Consider the following 18,981-nt stretch of genomic DNA (forward strand, 5'->3'; position numbering starts at 1 on the left):
ATGGTAATAGGAAAAACACTCAGAAAAATGAGCCTAGAGCCCATGGATGTATCTGCTTAACTTGCAGATTCTTCCATCGTGTTCAGCATAAATAAAATATTGTAGTGCTGCTTGCATCACAGTCACCTTCATGCAGCTGACCCCGTTCTCAACCTTTTACATTGCAGATGTCCAGCAAATATGAATTTACTTGGGTTCTCTTTCTGTGTCATTAACTTGGTCTTTCAGTTAGGGTAAGTAAGTGTATGAACTAAGATGAGGCTAATTTTCCCCTTAAGGGTGAGTGTTAAGAAGGAATTTACTGATTCAAGGGGAAAAAAAAGTTAGCAAAATGCTTTTTTCCTCACATTTCAGTATCTCTTTTCGTAAAATCCTCTTTTACCTGCTGCTGAAAGATGAGCTGGGGTGCTTTTCTGCTCATTGTTTCATGTACACTAGAAACTTTGTGCATTTTTTTAATTAATAAGCTTTAGTTTTAGAACCTGTGTAATTTGGTATTTCTGCCACTGAGCTCAGCTTAAACTGAAGGGAATGCATCCACTCTTCTCCATCTAACAATGAGCATTTTGTTCCCTGGCACCTGGAGGGTTTGGGGGTTGGTTGTTTTCCTGACAAGAAGGCAGCCAGTAGGTGTCTGCTGTGTGCCTCAGATCGTCTCTCAAGAATGATGTGGGGTTTTTTCTCCTGATTCTGGTTGTTCTGTGGGTTTGAATGCACCATTGAGAATGAGTTCTCTTAGGGAATTGAGAAGTAGTATATGGCTTAGCAGCAGGAATGTACACAAGAGGATGCTGGAGTCATCAGTGAATTCTTGCAGTGATGAGAAATAGTTTCATTCAGACTGACAAGCTTCTAACTGAAGAAGAGGCAGGAGAAACGTGGAGAGTGAACAGTCTGGTTTTGTTGCAGTTCTTTGCAAGTTCCTTTCCAGAAGTGGAAAATGAAGTGCACAGCACCTGTACTGAGAGCAGGAGCAAATCCTGTCTCAGGAATATGTCCCTCTCAGCAACAGAGAAGGGATGCTTTTCTAGAGAGACAAAGGTTTACTATTAAAATACTTAAATATTTTACAAATATTTACTTTTAAAATGGGTGGAGACAAACCATAACGGATACAAACCAGCCTGCACACTACTACTTAAAACTGTAAAAGCACATAAGGGAATATGCTTTATCCAGTAATTACAAGCCTTGGACAGCTTGCTAGCCATTTATGTATATGCTTACCATTTGGTACGAAATCCACAGTGACTGTCAGAATTAAGAATGGTTACTTAATCTGATTATTTTGTTTGTTCTTTCAATAAGAAGATGCATCATGGTGCAAACATAAGCAGCGATCCCAAAATGATAAAAAAGACCTGTCTTCCTGCAGCCTGGATGACCCAAGACTTGCTTGGAAAGATGAGTATGTGACAGAGAAGTAGGAAGGTGTCAACAACAGAAATAACCCCTAGCACTGCATCCATTCATGTTCTCATACTCTACCTCCAGAAGAAAGGATGTGTTGCTGTTATATGGAGACTACATTTTAGTAGGGCATGGGATATAACATTTGAAGTTTAAAAAATAGCAACAAAACATTCAGCAGATGGATAAATTGCTGCCCAAAATTGTAGATAATCTTTTAGCATGTTTAGAATGGTCTTGCTTGTGGTGTGGAAAGAAAGGAAAAAACATAAAATGAGAGCAGATGTGGCTCCCTGCTGCCCTGATTGTCAGCTGACAGCCTGGCTCTGACAACACTGCCTAGCTCTGAACTTCAGTGGATATTCTACAGCATTATCTCTTGGCAGGAAATCAAAAGCTTTCTGGGAAGAACAGCAAAAAGGGACAGGCTGTCCTTGCTGACACAATTTATCTGGCCTTCAGCCTCTTCCTGCCACCTCTTGAGAAGCATCCAGGGAAAGGCAGGTTGTGGGAATCCCTGCAGTGGTGCTGCCTCAGACACTGGCCCAGCTCCTTCACTCAGCATGGCATTGCAGGGGAGACCTCATCCTTGTCTTCCAGGAGCATCTGTGGACACTTGGCAGAGCTCTGTGTGCAGAGCAGGCCCAGCCGCACAGCCCAGATGGGAGGGAACTGGGCCCAGGTCTTTGTATCCTGAGTACATTATTATTATAGGGACTTAAATAATAATACATTATTATTTAAGGGATTAGGCAGCATTTCTGGCTTTTATTTTTGTGGCCACGCTTTGGGAAGCAATGCTGGCACCCATGATAGGCTCCAGATAGGCTTGGGAAAAGCAGTAATCCTGTGTTTTAGCTAACACAATTGTTCCTTGTTGAGGGACACTGAGGGCTGCTCTGGGTGCCGCAGTTGGAGGTTGCAGTGCTCTGTGTCACACTCAATCTCTGTAGCAGCTCTAGGAGCCTTCCTGCTCTCTACAAGATTGTTCTGTGTGCTAGAAGGCATCACAGATTGAGAGGAAGCTTTTATACTTGGGCTTGTTAGTTTGCTTTCCTTCATTCAGCAGCTTCTAATTATACCCTTTGTACAACCTTAAATAAATCCTCCCTGCACAGGGTTTATGGCCCTCCAAGTCATGTAGATACTTCTGTACTTCTACAATTTAATTCAAGGCCATTCCACTAATGGTAGAGGGAGGAAGAAGGAAAGTTGTCTGAAGATCTCATGCAGGAACTCATATTTTAAAGAGCAGAGTTGGGCCTAGTGAGACTTGTGTAACATTGGTAACACTAAAGTTTTCCACGCCTGGTGGAAGTTTCCCAGCAGGACTAGAAACATTTCTGTGTAAATCATCTGATTTCTAAATATTGATGGTGTATTGAAATATTTTTAAATTTTAATGAGTTCTCCTAAGATACACACTGCTACTTCCACATACGTGCCGCTCTAGTCTCAGACTCATACTTTCTCCTGTATTATTTTATATATGACGTGGGAGAAGCACTCTCACAATGAAGTCACCAGCTAGGCAAGACAGTGACTTGGCAGATAGGCAGGAAATAAACTGCTACCTTGGGTGCTGATGAGTCTGATCATTGATGGGCACAGCACAATCATTTCCACTTTTCACAGGAAATCTGCTCTTGTAGCCTCTGAGAGAACTGGCAACAGATGATGCATTTATCTGTGCTGACTTTTCTCATGACCACATCTGATATACTGCTCAGTTGTTCTTCCGCAGTATTTTGCAAAGGATTACTTTACCTTCCTTTTAGTCCTGTAGAAGGTAAATGAATGCTTGTACTAGGAAATTAATAATAATGAAGCTCTAAGCTCCTGGATGGGCTCACAAAGACACAGGCTTTGCTGGCAACTTTCAAATAAATCCCCTGCAGCAATTTTTTTTTTCCCTCCCCTCCTCTTTGGAAAACTACAGAGCATTAATAACTTGAATAATAATTTCGAAAAGAAAGGGCAGTTAGGGTGACATTCCCTGGCTGGTGCCCAGTGATGGTTCTGTCCCAATCACCAGTAATGAGGAGAACAGATGAAGCCTTTCCCCTCTCGCTCTCCACAGACATTTCCATAGGTCATGAAGAGGAATTGGAGGCTTTGTCCTCTCTGGCTTTGTGTTTTGGCCACTTGTGTGTGACCTCCTTGCACAGAGGAAGCCTCACAGGGGAATATTCCGTCTCCTGAAATCCTCCAGGGCTGCAGCCAGAGCCTGCCTGCCTCCTGTTGTGCTGCTGGAGAAAGCCAGGGTTCTGCAATTGTTTTGCATTGGTTGCTCCCTTGCAGGTGACTGACTGGCCCAACATAAAGCTCAGGTGTTACACTGAACTGAACTGCTTGTAAAACAGCTGCCTTACTCATCGTGCTGCTCCAGGGCATGCTGTGGCATCCTGTCTTATCGTGGAGACTGCTTTTGATCAGGTTGGTCCAATTAAGCTCAGATGACAGGAGAAGTGTGGCCTGCGAGAGGCAGCATGTCCAGAGCACCCTGCCATGGCCTGTGAGGTGTCAGCAGCCGCAGAGGCTGAGCAGTCTCCAGCTCTCCTGTGCACTGTGTTGCCGTCACCTCCAGCTCAGGTTGGACTGCTGTGTCTGTCTGCTCCTCCAGTGAAAATATTCCCAGTGGAGGGATGGGGTCCGTGGCTGTTCCCATGGAACAATTGTGTATTGCGTCCAGCACTGGCCTTGATATGATTGACTAGAGAAGAAAATGTCCTCACGTGGTCTCCTCACCCTTAACAATACGTATGTTCAGACTGTCAGCCTTTAACAAAACACTAGCACTAAACCATTCAACTTGAATTCAGGAACTAACCAGTTCATCCTTCAGGTTAGCCCTTCTTCAGAGCCCCATGGCAGTTCTCCCTCAGCCTCTGTGTTAGGCAGGAGCTCAGTGACACTCACCTTGCTGACATCCATTTCTAAGTGTCTCGGACAGGGCTGTCTGTCCCCGTGGCTTTTAACAAAGCAATTACTTTCGTTCATTGGGTTTTTTCACCACGATGAGATGTTACTCTGGAAAGACAACCCCTCCCTCCCACTAGCAATTGAATCCCATGAGAACAGAATGTGTCAGGGTGTGTAATCTCATCTCTCCCCTGTGTTGGAGGCCTTTGCACTGCCACGTGTCTGTTGCTGTGCTGGTAGATTCTGCATCACAGCAGCCCAGTCCCAATTGCAGTTGCTTAAGCTCTGAGTGCTGGGGTCTGCATCTGGGATTCAGGAAGACTTTCCTTGAATAACTTATCAGAATTATGTGAGACCAATGAAGTCACCAAGTGCAGCCTAATATGGTTCTTTCCTCTGGACCTTGCTTAACAGCCAGCAGATGACAATCCAAGGATTGCAAGGCAATGAGTAACCTGTCAGAGGCCCACTTCATATTCACTGGTGTCTCCCTTGCACCTTGCCATGGAGCAGCTGGACTCAACATGACATGAGCTGATGTGGTCCTTTGTGTGAACTTCCTTGAAGCTGGTAAGTTCCTGGAGAGCCTTACACCTCACCACTGCAAAGTTTATGGGCATAGTTGTGTGTTCCAGCTGCCTTCCATGGGGCACTCAGTAGTGCTGACCCTGTCCTTAGAGTGGTTGTGAAAATAATAAACACATTAACAAAGGTAAAATAAATCCAGGTAACAGGAACATGTCTCTTGGTCACCTGGGTAGGTGGTAGGCAGGAGAAGCTGTTCTGTGTCAGGCCTGATGACCCCATGCTTGATCCAGACCCTTTGTGCATGGAGGGCCTCCTAGTATGTTATGATAGCTCAATGTCATTAGTAATTAGCATCCTTAGCAGATTCAGAGAGGGTATGGTGGGATAATCTGGCATGGTTTTCCTTCCGGTGTTTCATGGCAGCGTATTTGCACTTTTCTTCCTTTGTGGCTTTCACATGTTAATAATTTGTGGACGACAGTTTTAATCTTCAGAAAGAAGCATCTCTTCCTCTGAATCACTTTGTAAGGAAATGAATAGCAGTCATGGTTCCCATGTTTCAGTGGCATGCCACTTAAAATTTGGAATACCTAACACCTTTTCCAAAATTAACCACAACTGGGATCAAGGTGCACACCAATATATAAATAATACAGCAACAGTCTATGAGCAATCACGGGTGTGGCTTCCATTTATGATTCAGAAAAAATAATGAGCTCTGTGGATGAAAATAGGCATTTGGGTGGGGATTATGCAAGGCCTGAATTATGATGCAGGATGGGTGGGGGTAACACCTCTTTCAGTTTACAAATGCTAATCACAAGCTCAGCAGCCAGAATTTTCTGCAGTGGTATTTAACAAATACTAATAAGTATAATTAAACGTTGTGTGCTAGATTTTCAGTGCCAGGAAGTTGTGTGAAACAGAACATTTGCTGTATGTTTTCAGTTTTAAATAAATACAAACTGTTCTGAAAAGCAAGCTGACAGGAAATGCAAAGATTAGCCTACTTTAAAAACAAAAGTTTACTCCAGGAACATTGAGTACACCCAAAGAAAATCAATAGGTTACCTAACTGCAGAGTGCCTACAAGCAGATAAAATGAGGGTTTACCTTCATCTCCAATTTCCTTCTTGACATAATCCAGAGAGTATGTATTTAACATACATCTTGTAATAATATTAGAAGTGTTTATAAGGGCCACAGTCTGTAATCATGCGTTTGAAGGCTGGGAATTCCACCATGACTGATCTGGCCATCATCTTAACCCTGAATTCTTGACAAGACTTGGTTTGAACACAACCAGCAACTACTCTACTGTAGTAACTGCCCTTGCAAAATTGGTGTCTTTGTCCTGGACTAGAAGGATGCTTTCCTGTACCATGTCAAACTTAACACTTCACTCAGACTGTTTAAAAACGAAACCAAGGCTGCAGCAGGAGCAAACGTGATGTTGTTGAGTGCTCTTCTGCACTTTCAGGGTGGTAGTAATTGGGCCTGCTGCAGTCTGGGAGTGAATGGAAAACTCTTAATGACAGCAACAACAATCAGTACATTTAAATGACTGCAGATTTTAATTATGTCGTCAATCAGCATACTTCCGAATCAGGTTTACTTTCTGGTTTATCTCTTGTGATGCAAAAGAAGCTGATGATCAGCTACAGCTCTGTTATTTACTGACTTTATCTGTTTAACAGCAAGTTAATATGGTGAAGTTAAGCTAATTGGTTTTTCAAGTTACCTGGTACTAACACAGCCTCTTCTTTTCAGGAAAAAGTATACTGAAGCAAACATCCTTTCCTTTAGTTACCAGCCAGACTCAGCTCCTCTGGGTTGATCTGCCAGACTCACCAAGTAAAGGGTGTTCTGCAAACAGCAGAGCAGCCAAGCAGCACCAGGCAGCACCAACCCTTGTCCAGGATGAATATGACAGATGCTTTTTGTTGTCAGTCATTACTCATTGTGCTTTTGCTTGTGCTATCAATGGCTTTGAGCCTGGGGGAGAGGACACCCAGCACCCTCCTCCCATTCTCAGCAGCTTTGCTGCCAGACACATCTCAACGATCCTGGGTTCACTGTAGGGCTGTGCTGGATCCAGCCCTCTGCAGTTTGCTGTGGCACAACCCCTTTGGCCCAGCACAGCTGCTCCTCCTGACACCAAGGAGTCCTCACTGACGTGGCTCCTGAGGCAAGGAGGAGAGTGCTGAGGGCAGGGGAGCAGCGTGTGTAACCTGCTCCTTGAATCAGGAGGCTGTGAGCACCATTCCCTTTCCACACATGCACATCTTTCTTGCCTGCTTCAACACAAATTCCTTGACTCTCTAAACTTCAGTTTATCAAGTTCTAACTGCTTTGAAGTGTGATTATTCCAGTCAAATCTAGCTCTCAGAGGCAAGCTGTCAGGCCTTGCCCAAGTGAGTCCAAACTCTAAATATTCAAACATGTGATCAGGTTGTTGCAAAAGCATGTTGTGTCCTGACAAGTCTTATCATGTGCCAGGGGATGAGCAGAGAAATGTCTTCTGGCCAGAACTTGCAAAGCTTCCCCCACAGCTCTACAGCCTTAATTACTCACTTGGAAAACAAAATACAGTTTTTGGATCATGCAGACTCTTTCCCAAAGCACAGGAATGTGGTGTCTAAGAATATATGCAAGGCTTCCACCTGCTTTTGTCAGTGACCCCTTCACAAAAAGAACCACTGAATTGTGGCCCAAATCCTCAGTGAGACCTCGTTACTACTGAATTTTAAAGATAAAACAGCCAAGTTACTTAAACACTGAACTGCTACATTAGCTGTTTTTTAGGGCACCTCTACTGCTAACAGAAGTGAAAATACGTGCTGGAATGCAGGGCTGGAGGTGCTGTAACAAATACCCTGTTTTATACCAGATACGTTTAAGCTAAAAATGTAGAGTATCAGGAATGGACTGGGACCCAGAGGCAAAAGCCAGGAGAGATTTGTTGTAGGGCAGTTACTTGGGTTTTAGATGGAGTTCTATTGGAATGGCAGCTCCTGAGTCTGTGCCAGCTCCAAGAGTCTACAAGGGAAGAGCTGCAGCTTGGCAGTGTCAATCTGCTGCAGCAGTGATGGTGTAACTCAGAGTTTACGTTATTTTGGGGTCCTAGACTTGCAGACTTCCCCTTAAATAAGAGCAGTTTTAAGTGAAGATATTACCTTTTCGTCTTAGAAAAATCCAGGGGGTGGAGGGAAAGCAGAGCTTTCAGTTGGCTGGATATGAGCTGACAGCCTTGCACAGGATTAGGTAACTTGTTTATGTTTTGAAGCTGATCTACATTGGGCTCTTAGGGCTATGGCACAGCAGTAGGTGTTTCAGCACCTTCCTAAATGAATCTTAGCAATCCTCCAAGGTGTAAGAGCCAAGGGATTGGGCATTACTGAAAAACGGCATCTGACATTTTTCACATCCAGTACAATTCCAAGGATGGTAGCCTGTTTTATTCTAAAATAAGCCCAGTGACAGAAACATCCAAAGTGCCAGATCAAGGCAAGTATTTGCCTGCACACGCAGCCAGAGGATCAAAGTTGTGTGATGCTTTCCATCCTCAGTATCCATGGCTTGCATACTGTGGTGAAATACACTTGTTTTGTGATAAGTATTCACAATTTCTTTCCCCTCTTAACAATGCTTTTTTCTACCAGGTGAGAAATTGAAGACAGGAACACTACTGCCCTCTCCTTTCTGTACGATGGTGGCCAACATGCTATAGGTGAGTCTAGAGAAAACCAAAATCATTAAAAATGTTAGGCCAGATAACTTAATCTTACAGGGTCAGCATAAAACTATAGATACCATGCTACCAGGTAGTCGGGTGCAATTCAAATTTATGGTGCTCAATGTGAGTTGTTGAACACTTCTGCAGAAATCTTAACTCTAATTACATGCAAGCTGAATTCAAAATTGGTTGCACATTCAACGTTACTAATTTTGAACTTTCCAGTAAACACAGAACTAAAATGCAATTGCGTTCAATATTCAATAAAGCAAAAACCAAAATGTATCATAAATAAGTATTTTATAACTTTATTAAACTCAAGACATGACAATATTCAAAATACAAAGTGAATTATTTTTTACTCAATACTGTACACGATGCAGAAATATCAGTGCATTTCTATAGCATGTATTTCACCTTCATTTAGTTTGTACTAAAACAAATAAAAAGTAAGCTTTAAAATAGCTCAAACATCTCATTCAGCAGTTTAAACTGTAAACACCTTGTTTACTTCTGTTAGGAGGAACACATTCATCTTCTGTACCCCTGTTAATGAGCACCCTTTCTCTTGTGCCTTTCTGTAAGAGGATAAATGTAACCAAACTGAGCACAAGAAACTGCTAAGGTGGCACCTCAGTGAACTTCAGTGAATGGCTGAGGCACAGTGAGGAAAAATTAAACAGCAAGAAGCAGCATCTGAAGCAGCAAGAGATGGGACTGACACTGTTCATAAATGGAATCGTGTTTTTTTCCTCATACCCTTCTCCTCCTCCCCTAAAATACTGAACAGAAACCAGGACACAAGACCAGCTTGTGCTGTGTTTCTGTATTTAATACAGCCATAATTTCAGACTCTAGGTGAGCACATAGTTGTTACTGCCTACCTAACAGCAACCCCTGTGGCTGCTCAGGACACATTCACACATTTCTAGGATCCAGCAGGAAAAGAGCAGCAGCAGAGGCTTAGCAATAGCTGGTCCAAGTCTCTTCTAGGAAAAACTGCAAAATTGAGCCAAGTGTGTCTAGCAACTGAATTCACAAAACCTAACTCACTTTAAAACTCTATTAGCATCAAATTAATTTATAAGATAGATTAATCTTTCAAAATGCACTTCCAATATGCCTGCCAAGTCTTGAAGTAGGTATCAGATCTCACATTTACCTTCTTATCAGACACATCCTAGTAAAAGAGGACCATCTGTTCTCAGCAGAATTACTGTCTAAAAGAAATTTTGGAAAATAGCTGATACAAAGACTGTACTGCATTACTTGGTCTGTCATCTGCTTTATAAGTGACTCTTAAACAAAGATCAGTTTTTAATTTTTTTTTTTAATAATGTTGACTACCAAACATGTTCATCTAGGTAGCATACAACTGGCCAACTGTGACTACTATCCCTCCACGTTTCTGCGGAATCTTTGTAGGTTTTCAGCTTACATACCAAGACAAAAAGTCTTAAGAAACATATCGAATATATGCAGCATAAGAGGACTTTACCATCCACTTTTCAGTTCTCAAGAGGACAAACTGCTCCTACTTCATTATCTGTGAACCATAAGAACTTTGTAACATGATAAAGTTCAGCTCCATCCCCAACAACTGAGCTGAGGCAGTGCTCCCAGACACTAAGGGGAAACCACATAGGACAGGTGTTTTCGTTTCAGGGGGCCACCTATGTCCATTCTGGGTTTTGAGTCCAGTTTTATTGGGGCTGAGGTGGCTGTGCAGTCACCAGGCCATGACTGAACCTCAGTGTTGGAGCTCCTCTCCTCTGCTTCTCTGAAGAATTTCTCATATTTGTCCAAATACGGAGGTCTCTCTGGTAGCAGATAGTAGTGTGTTGAACTGGCCTTCTTACCATTTTCAATAATTGGAAGAATGCAAGGGACCCTGTTGGAAGATCCTTCACTATTTTGTCTTTGTAGAGCTTTGCTGCTGACATACTTAGGGTCAGGTGCAAAGCTCTGGGTGGGGGGCATGACCCCGTTGAGGTATGATGGAAGGCTCTTGGGGCTGGGGGTGCGGGAGTTGCTGCGTGACAAAGGTTCTCGGGGGGGCACTTTGGGAGGCCTGTCCTCATCACTGTAGGCACTGGAAGCCACTTCTGCTGACCATCTTCTGTAGTCTGGTTTGAGAGCCCTCGGGGGTATGGGAACCCTTGGTGGAACCTCTGGTTTATCTTCATCAGAAGTTGGAGATGACCTGATTAAGTGTCCAGTTAACCTTACTATGGGTTTATTGAGAGATCCAGCTGGTCCGGAATGGGACCTTCGCAGGCGTCGATGCAGCTGCTGTGGGGGAGGACAAATACTGGATATGTACACGTTTAGGCTTTGTGTGGGGTTGGGATCTTCTGGTTTTGGTCCTGTTGGAGCATCGAAATACGCATAGTTGATCTGTCCACAGCCCCTAAAGCTCCGACGGCTCGGAGCGCTGGATTTAAAAGAAGGAAGTTCGTAATCTTCTAACAAAAAGTCAGTATCTGAGCTAGTCAGGAATTCTACCTCTTTGTCCACCTCATCTGGAGTAAAGTCTTCAGATATAGGCAGAGGGGGCAGTGGCCTGCAGCTGCGATCGTTAGAAGATGCAGACAGAAATTGAATTGGTCCATTTTTTATTGGCATGTGAGGAGGTGTTTCTTCAGAAACACAGCCCATGGTTAACGACAGTTTACTAAAGCCAGGAACCAGATGGTCGTCGTACCTTGAAATTGGCTGTTCATTTTTGGGACTTAGAGGAGGTGGACTGGATTTCTGAGATGGGACTTGGATGCAACTTCCAGCAATGTGGTCATTCATGGAAGCCTGGTTGGAAGAGTGCCCTAAAAAGGTGAGAAACTCTTAGAGACACTTTTCTATGTAACACTCCAGCACATGACTCTGACACACATATTTAATTCCTTCTAATGCAACAGTAAGTAATGTCTGTTTAATGTCTTCAGGTAGTGAAACGCAGGTATTACAGATCTCACCTGGTCTTGGATTTATGCATTTGGTTACAATAGTAGCAGATTATCTTATTGTTTTAGACCAGTGCTCCAGTTAAATGAGGTAGTTCGAGAGACCACAAGCATAAGCAAGAGAACTACAAAGACTACAACAGAACAAGTGCTTTTTTTACCAAATATTTTTTCTGTCAAAAGTGTGATGGCAGCTCAGAGGCCTTCTCTGTACAAGGCGGACAGGAGGGAAGTACGTGTGTTTTTGTTTAACTCTATCATATTTGTAATTTAAAAGTGTTTTTGTCGGTCGGAGCTGAATGGGAGCAGTTTCCTGGGCCGCCAGCAGGGGGCAGCGCGGCCCGGCCGGGAGCTTTTCCCGGGACAAATCCCCGGCACTTCCTAACGCGGCTGGGTCACGCTTTGTACTTACCAAGGGATGGCAAATGCTGCTCGGTTGATGGGTTTAAATTATATGTCACTGCTATAGGGTCCACATTAAAGAAAGTACTAAAAAAAAAAGAAGAAAAAAAAGCCTTCGCTGTAAATGAACCATAGGTGTGTACTGGTGTTAAGTATTTGTAACCCTCGTTTCATAGACTTGAAGATGCAGTAGATAAATTTTAGCCTCACTCACTTTTCAAATCCACTGTGGGTACTCCAGCAGGTTTTCAGACTGCCCATGCCTTGGCTGGTGTGAAGAAATCCGGTTTTTAAGGGGACTCTCATCTCCTGAGCAGCAACTCCTGCAGTTGACATGGTACAGTGTTCTCTGAGGATGTCTCACAACCTTTGATATTCAGGACTTGGCAGGTTTCCTACAGTTTTCATTCCCTGCAAGAGAGAGGACATAAATATCAGAAATGCAAACCCGATGTTCCATGTCTCATCTGCAATTTCAGTATTCAAGGAATTAAAATGCTCTGTAGAAAGGCCTCCTGTCCTAATCCTTGCCAAGTGGAAAACTTGACCAAACTTCTTGCTTTCAGTCTGATCGCAAAATTAAAATACAAAACAGGTAAGTTCTCTGGAAGAACTACACTGCATAGAAAAAAAAGGAAAAAAATGTTAAGGTATTGATATATGGCAGTTGTGTATCCCACAACTTCAGTTCCTGAACATAAACTACTAGTTTATTCATGCAAAAAAAGTTCTTTCAAAAAGTTTTCTAGAACAATCTAACGTTCCACTAGCTGTCTTCAATTGTATCTTTCTGCTAAAGATTTTAGTTTCTTTCTGCTAAAGATTTTTCAGTGTGGCCAACACCTTTCAGCCTAGTCTGCTGCTAAGTATTATCTTCCATAGCCTTTGCATCAATAAACAGAAATACTGACTACTTGAATTAGAATTTTAAAACTTCTTTTACATAAAACAGTAACTATTTTTAACTAACTTAAACATTAAGATCGTTTAAAACAACCTCAAGTCTTCTAGCTATTTCAAACAAATTGAAAATCTAATGATTTGAAATAATCTCAGCTGAAACTGCCCTTCTGCATTGAAATCAATTTTGAATGTGTGCAGAATGCTTTATCTGGCCTATTTATGGCCAAAAAAACATGTTGGCAATTGCTTTATATTGAATAAGTAACAGAACAAATTGACTCACAGGAATTTTGTTTAGGAAATTCATCAGGGAGGGGAAGGGGCAATGTAAAATCAGTCAGCATTCTGAATACAGGAGAAATTAAGTCCAAGACTATAAAAAAGGTGTTCTCTGGGCCTCTGCTTCATCTACACAAATATCCTACATTCAGCAAGTGCAATGTGGTCTGTTTAAAAAAAAAAAAAATACAAAAAGAAACCCCTACCAAACCAAATCCCATGCAAAACAGTTTAATTTTTACCTCTCTTGAGAATCAATACTGTGAGCATATAATATTAATGTGAATTTGTCCACATCCCTCCACCAAAAGAATTCCATCTAAAAAAAGTCAACCAACAACTGAGCGCCGGTTCTATCAGGGCTCAGCAAACATGGCAAGAAAATCCCTTCACAGTGTGGTACTGCAAGAAAATGCAGTACAGACACAGAAAGTGGTTTATGCTTATGGTAAATCTGCCCCAAACCAGGCATTCTATGCAGATGTGTAATCATCCTTTAGGAGGAAAGATCCATACTTGTCTGCAGCATGAGGGATAGGCAGACTCCTGAGCAGGACTGTAAATCAGGTGCCTGAGGATTAGTTGGCAATCCAGCCACCACTGTTTGCAATTTATAAATAATTGTTTGAGAAAGAACAACCCTGCTGCGTTCTTTCAATTTTGAATTGTGTCCAGTATTGATCATCTTAAGAAAACAGCAGCTTCTGACTGTATGTATGTTTGTGATGTGTGAGACCTAATCCCATTCTCTTCAGGAGTTGTGAGGTTTTCTCAATCATGACTGTCTGTGTCAAGAGAAGTGGGATTGTTTCACTCACTGCCAGACACCAAATATACTTCAGGCAGGCATTTCAGAATAACTCTAGACAGGGGATTTTAATAGAAGTGAGCGAGGGCCAAATCTGTGTTCTATGTATTGCAGCACAGTCCTACTTCATTGAGCCCTCCTGATTTTAGTAAAGACCGTATCTTTTCAGACAACCTCCTTAAAAAGCTAGCTTAACCCTGGAAATTTTTGCATAACACAGTTCAGTTGGACCCTTCCCAGTAACAGCAACTGCAGATATTTCACAGCAAAATTAAACAAAAACACAAAGCCTCAGGAAGCAATAACAGAATCCTGTAAGTGCAGGCAGCACCACTGTCTCCAGGGGAGCAGTAAACTAGAGATACCCATTTGTCAAAATGACTTAAGCAGCACAGTACACATATAGCACCAATTCTAAAATTACTTAACATCAATGTAATTTCCAGATAAAACATCCATCCTATCAGCTCACACTGTATTGAACAGTGATTTTTTTTTTGTGTGCCTCACAAATCCTATCCTATTAACAACAAATCTACAAAAGAAAGGAAATTAATTAAGAGAGCTTAAGGCTAATGCCTGCTGTCCATTTCAATATTTCTGAAGTTAAATGTAAGTCAAGTTAAAAAAGGGCTGGCACAGAACACTGATTAGTTATCAAATGATTGTACTCCACCTCAGTGTGCGTACAAGATCTGACAGGACCATGACACATTGATTATGATACAAAAAATGAGAGGAGGGGGAACAACTGCTGTAGACTGAGAGCACATGTAAGGTGCTGTGATAACATACAACCCTTGCAGGGCTTGTTAAGAAGCCCAACCTCCACCAAATCCCACGCAGAAACCACTACTAGTAATTACTGTGTCAGCTCTCTGAATGCTGTCTAAATCTCAGCTCCCAAGACTGATTGTTGCACAATCACCTCTCTGAAATCTCTCTGGAATGCTAAGCTCAACATCTGAAACAGACTTAAATATTTACATACTCTAGGAAAAGGTAATTTTCACTTGTTTCAATCAGTCTTTTTATTTTTTTTTAATAAAGCACGATTTATATAGCCATAAAGCTTGCTTCATTCATCAACGACCTCTTGGCAAATTCACAGGTGATCTGCCTGGACATTTCCAAGAGTTATGAAACTGTCCTCTGTGCCTTAAGCTAGGATATCAAGAGAGGCAGTGCTTTCACTAAACCACCCAGTTCCTTTTTCAGTGGAGTCTAGAGAAATGGTGCTTCTATTTTATGCATAAGCTTGTTTGAAGTCTGTATCTTAAGAGGGAGACATGAGAACAGCAATTGAATACAAAGTTTGTATTTTAGACAGTGTGCTCTTACTAAAGCTGAGTAGTATATATTATATTCCAGTAATTGGTTAAAAAAATAAAATTTACAAAAGTCAGCCATGAAGATATAAACATCAGCAGTTTTCATTGTTAACTGCTGTCCCAATTCTGCCACTTTAAAAGTTTAAGGATCTAAACTTAGCCATAAATAACATCAAACTGTATTTGCTAAAGAAAATGGACACTGCACAGTAATGAATCACATTTGCGTGCTGCTCATTTGCACAGAATGGGCTTTCATTCAGTTACTCTGCTTGTCTGACCTACTTATGCACAGTTTATGGCACTTAGGAAGATGGAAGCACTTTTGAAGATGTTACGGTTTGTGTTATTGGAAAGAAATGGAGTACAAACTACAAGTATGGCTGGTAATTTCTACAGGGCATTTACATGCCAAGACCACTGGAAGATTTGCTGGTGCATTGGGAAGCTGCTGACACCCTTCCCTGTAAGGCAAGGTGAGGGTGCAAAGGAGGAATCATCCAGCTCCGCTTGTATTAACAAATACCAATAACAGCAGCTATTGGAGAGGAGATTGATTTTTTTTTTTTAATCAAGCCAAATATACCTTCAGACCTCAACAGGATGGCTGTGTGTAAGCTGAAAATAGTCAGATGTATCCATAAACAGTGAGAACTTTACACATAGTGGAAAGATTTCTGAGGTAAGTTGAATTACAGCAAATATCCCAAGTATACAGTTTTAATACAGATAAATATTAATCAATACTTGCGTTATAACAACAGTAATCCTCTGTTTAGAAACTAAGAAGCATTTGCATATATTTTAGCTTAACCTATTACCTATCACTAATCACACACAGAATCTTATTACTCTGTTCCCTGTTCTCCCAGCCCCAGTGCAACCAAATATCTGAGGCAAGTTAAGTTCATAACAAAGAAAACCTTTCTGGTATGCACAGTAACCAGAGCATGCTCTAGAATGTTTCACTGGCTGGGTATGGAATACAGCAGCTTGCTGTACAGATTCCTGAATGCCTGGACAAACTTTCTACAGGTTTTATAAGGGCAGCACTCTTGACAAGGAGCTTGTAATATTTCTTGTAAGAAATGGGAAGGAGGGGAAGGAAAAAAGTAAGACCTACTTACCCCTTCTGGGAGGGGAAGAAACGTGTCTACCTTAAATCCACAACCTATTTTTGCTCACCTTGCCACCACATTATCTTTAACAAATCTCAGAAGCAATTCACAGGAGGAGGGGCACATTTTTGCATTACAAGTCATCCACTCCAGCTAGCTGTTCCTTATTTGACAATGTGATGTAATTTCCTTTTTCTCCTCTGACTTTCTATTTAACATAAGTACCTGAGACAGAGCCACCCCTTTTCATATTTAAGTATTTCAGATTTCCAAGTATTAGACATTAAAAATTTAAGTACTGTTAATATACTTTCTGGAACTCCAAATACTTTTTAAAAATGTTAAAAATTCTGTTTTTCTAGTTCTTATCCCTCGAGTACTTCTGTCTTTGCAGCTAGATGAATGCTGAGTAACCAACTCTTAGCAGAAACAGCCTCATGAGAAGGTTAGTTTCAATCTATTCACTTAATAAATAATTAGATCTTCTTTACTACGCACCAAACCTCCAGTGCAGTTCAGTATTCCTGAGTCACAGGCTAAAGCATGCTCAGATACAGGCCTCAGAAGATATTTCCATTTATAGGGATTATTCTTTATAGTTATTGTATAAATGAATTAATTCTTGAGATATTTTTCTACACATTCTGCCAATCAGAAATGGACCATTCTGCGGTAAAAAAATTTAAGACTATGATCACTAAACAGTCAAATCATGGGTGCTTGCAAATAAAACTAATCCTATGGGTATACAACAGACCAATCAGCTGAACAGCAGACAAACTCTGTGTTTAGATTGTAACAGTCAGCTATTTGAAATACATTCAAAGAACCACAGTTCATCAAGGAGTTTAAGTTCAGTTAAAATTTGGGCTACCATTTCACAGTCCTACACAGCAAATGGGAGTAACCTGTAAATTGCCAGTAGAAAACTAATAATTAAATAGCAAGACAATTGCCTTGCCTCTGCTTGTCAGATTTCAGATGCATGCTTAAGGTATGGTACTTCACCCTCCTGAAAATTTTAATGTGAATATAGACAGCTTACATTCAGGAAATAAAAATTCCTTTCTAGCTGACTCAGTCTCATAAGCATAGTGTTAGACACACTGTGATAAGTTTTAATTCTTTTTTCTACTACATAGAGCTGGGACTGTTTTTCTCTGAAATAAGTCTTCTACTGCAGAGCATGGCAGACACAGGGCTTCACCAAGAACATATACCCCCCAACTCAACAGGCATGTTTCTATAAAAAGAAAATTCAGAAAATTATCCCATACAGGTAAGTTGCTAAGGAAAGAAAGCTAGGTTTGTGCAGAAAGTGAGTAAATAATACAGGCGAATTGAGCAGTTTAACTGGATTGTAAGTGCAATTCACAAAGGCATTTGTGATGCAGAGGCATCATTCACCTGCCACTCCAGTACAACAGATTCAGGTATTCCCAAAACGACCAAAGAGTGTCCCCAGAGCCTTTCCCATCCAGTTAACACGTACTGAGGTACTGTTATCTTTGGATCGAGCAGAACAAATTTTTTGCTTGTTACTTCAGAACACCGCACAGAGCCCTGGGTCAGAGCTCCGGTGACGGGAGACCACCGAGGTCCCCGGCCAGCTCTGCTGTCACCGGCTCCGCTGACAACACTAAAGGACACAGCGACGGCTCCACATTTAACCACCACAGACTGCCTATTTCAGAAAATCGAGGATAAGTGCGTAATGAGGCATTAAGTCACAAAGAAATGTTTATTCTAAATTAAGCCAGCCTAAATTAGAGTGCGAAGCGCAGAGCCTGAACCCACAGTGCGGTCTCTTGTTTACTCACAGCAGCGAGAGGAGCAGCTCGGAAGCGAGTGAGAGAACACTGATACTGTTTCGGGTCAGGGAGAAAACGCGCGGCACGCCACGCTGGTTTCCAAGAATGCGGCTCCGGGCTCCGCTGACCCCGGGCGGATCCCGCCCCGCTCAGAGGAGCTCCCGCCGCACCGAGATCCCCCGGCGGCCCCGGGGCGAGCGGAGCGGCGGCGGCTCCGGCCCCGCCGCCCCCCCAACCCCCCTCAGCACAACGGCACCGAACGCGCCCCCGGCTCCTCCCGGCGCTCGCCGCCATCCCTCCCGCCCGCCGCCCCACGGCTCCGAGCCGCGGGCTCGGCCAACCCCGGCGCCGCGGCCCGACCGACTGGCGTGTGCCGCCCGATCCGCCGGCCCCCGCTCCTCTCCCCAGCGGCAGGGACGGGACGGCGCGGAGCGGCGGGCGGGCAGCCCTGTGGCGGCGAGGGGCGCGGGAGGCGCCGCCGGGGCCGTCACTCACCCCGACAGTGTCGCGCAGCTCCGCGCGGCCGCCGGCGCCACACGCATGCGCCGCCCCAGCGCCGGTCACTGCCGCGGCGCGCGCCGGCCGCCGCTCTTATGCAGGGGGGCGGGGCCGCGGGTGGCCCCGCCCCGGCCCCGCGCGCCGCGCCCCTCGCGGGCGGCCTTAAAGGGGCGGGGGCCGGGGGGCGGCTGTGGCGGCTTCCGGTTCCGCCGGGCGCGGGGGTGGTGGTGGTTCCCGACGGGCGGTGCTGCTGTTCGGCCCTCGGGCGCCTCCGC

The 18,981-nt window shown here is 43.2% G+C and overlaps 1 protein-coding gene across 3 annotated transcripts; it reads right to left on the reverse strand.

The window, feature by feature from the left end:
- Positions 1-8,879: 8,879 nt before the first annotated feature.
- On the reverse strand, positions 8,880-18,779 carry ERRFI1 (ERBB receptor feedback inhibitor 1). 3 transcript variants are annotated; one of them, XM_066203059.1, is made up of 4 exons: positions 18,704-18,779; positions 12,173-12,369; positions 11,969-12,045; positions 8,880-11,418 (listed from the first exon to the last, which is right to left on the reverse strand). In XM_066203059.1, exons 2-4 carry the CDS (start codon positions 12,292-12,294, stop codon positions 10,223-10,225), a joined length of 1,395 nt encoding a protein of 464 aa, XP_066059156.1. In that variant the 5' UTR covers positions 12,295-12,369; positions 18,704-18,779; the 3' UTR covers positions 8,880-10,222. The 3 variants fall into 3 exon arrangements, with proteins under 3 accessions (XP_066059156.1, XP_066059158.1, XP_066059157.1); XM_066203061.1 differs by lacking the exon at positions 18,704-18,779 and adding an exon at positions 18,218-18,274; XM_066203060.1 differs by lacking the exon at positions 18,704-18,779 and having other exon boundaries at positions 12,173-12,854.
- Positions 18,780-18,981: the final 202 nt, after the last annotated feature.

This window comes from Chamaea fasciata, unplaced genomic scaffold, assembly GCF_029207755.1.
Source record: "Chamaea fasciata isolate MVZ Bird 193981 ecotype frontalis unplaced genomic scaffold, bChaFas1.0.hap1 SCAF_23, whole genome shotgun sequence".
Lineage (NCBI taxonomy): Eukaryota > Metazoa > Chordata > Aves > Passeriformes > Sylviidae > Chamaea > Chamaea fasciata.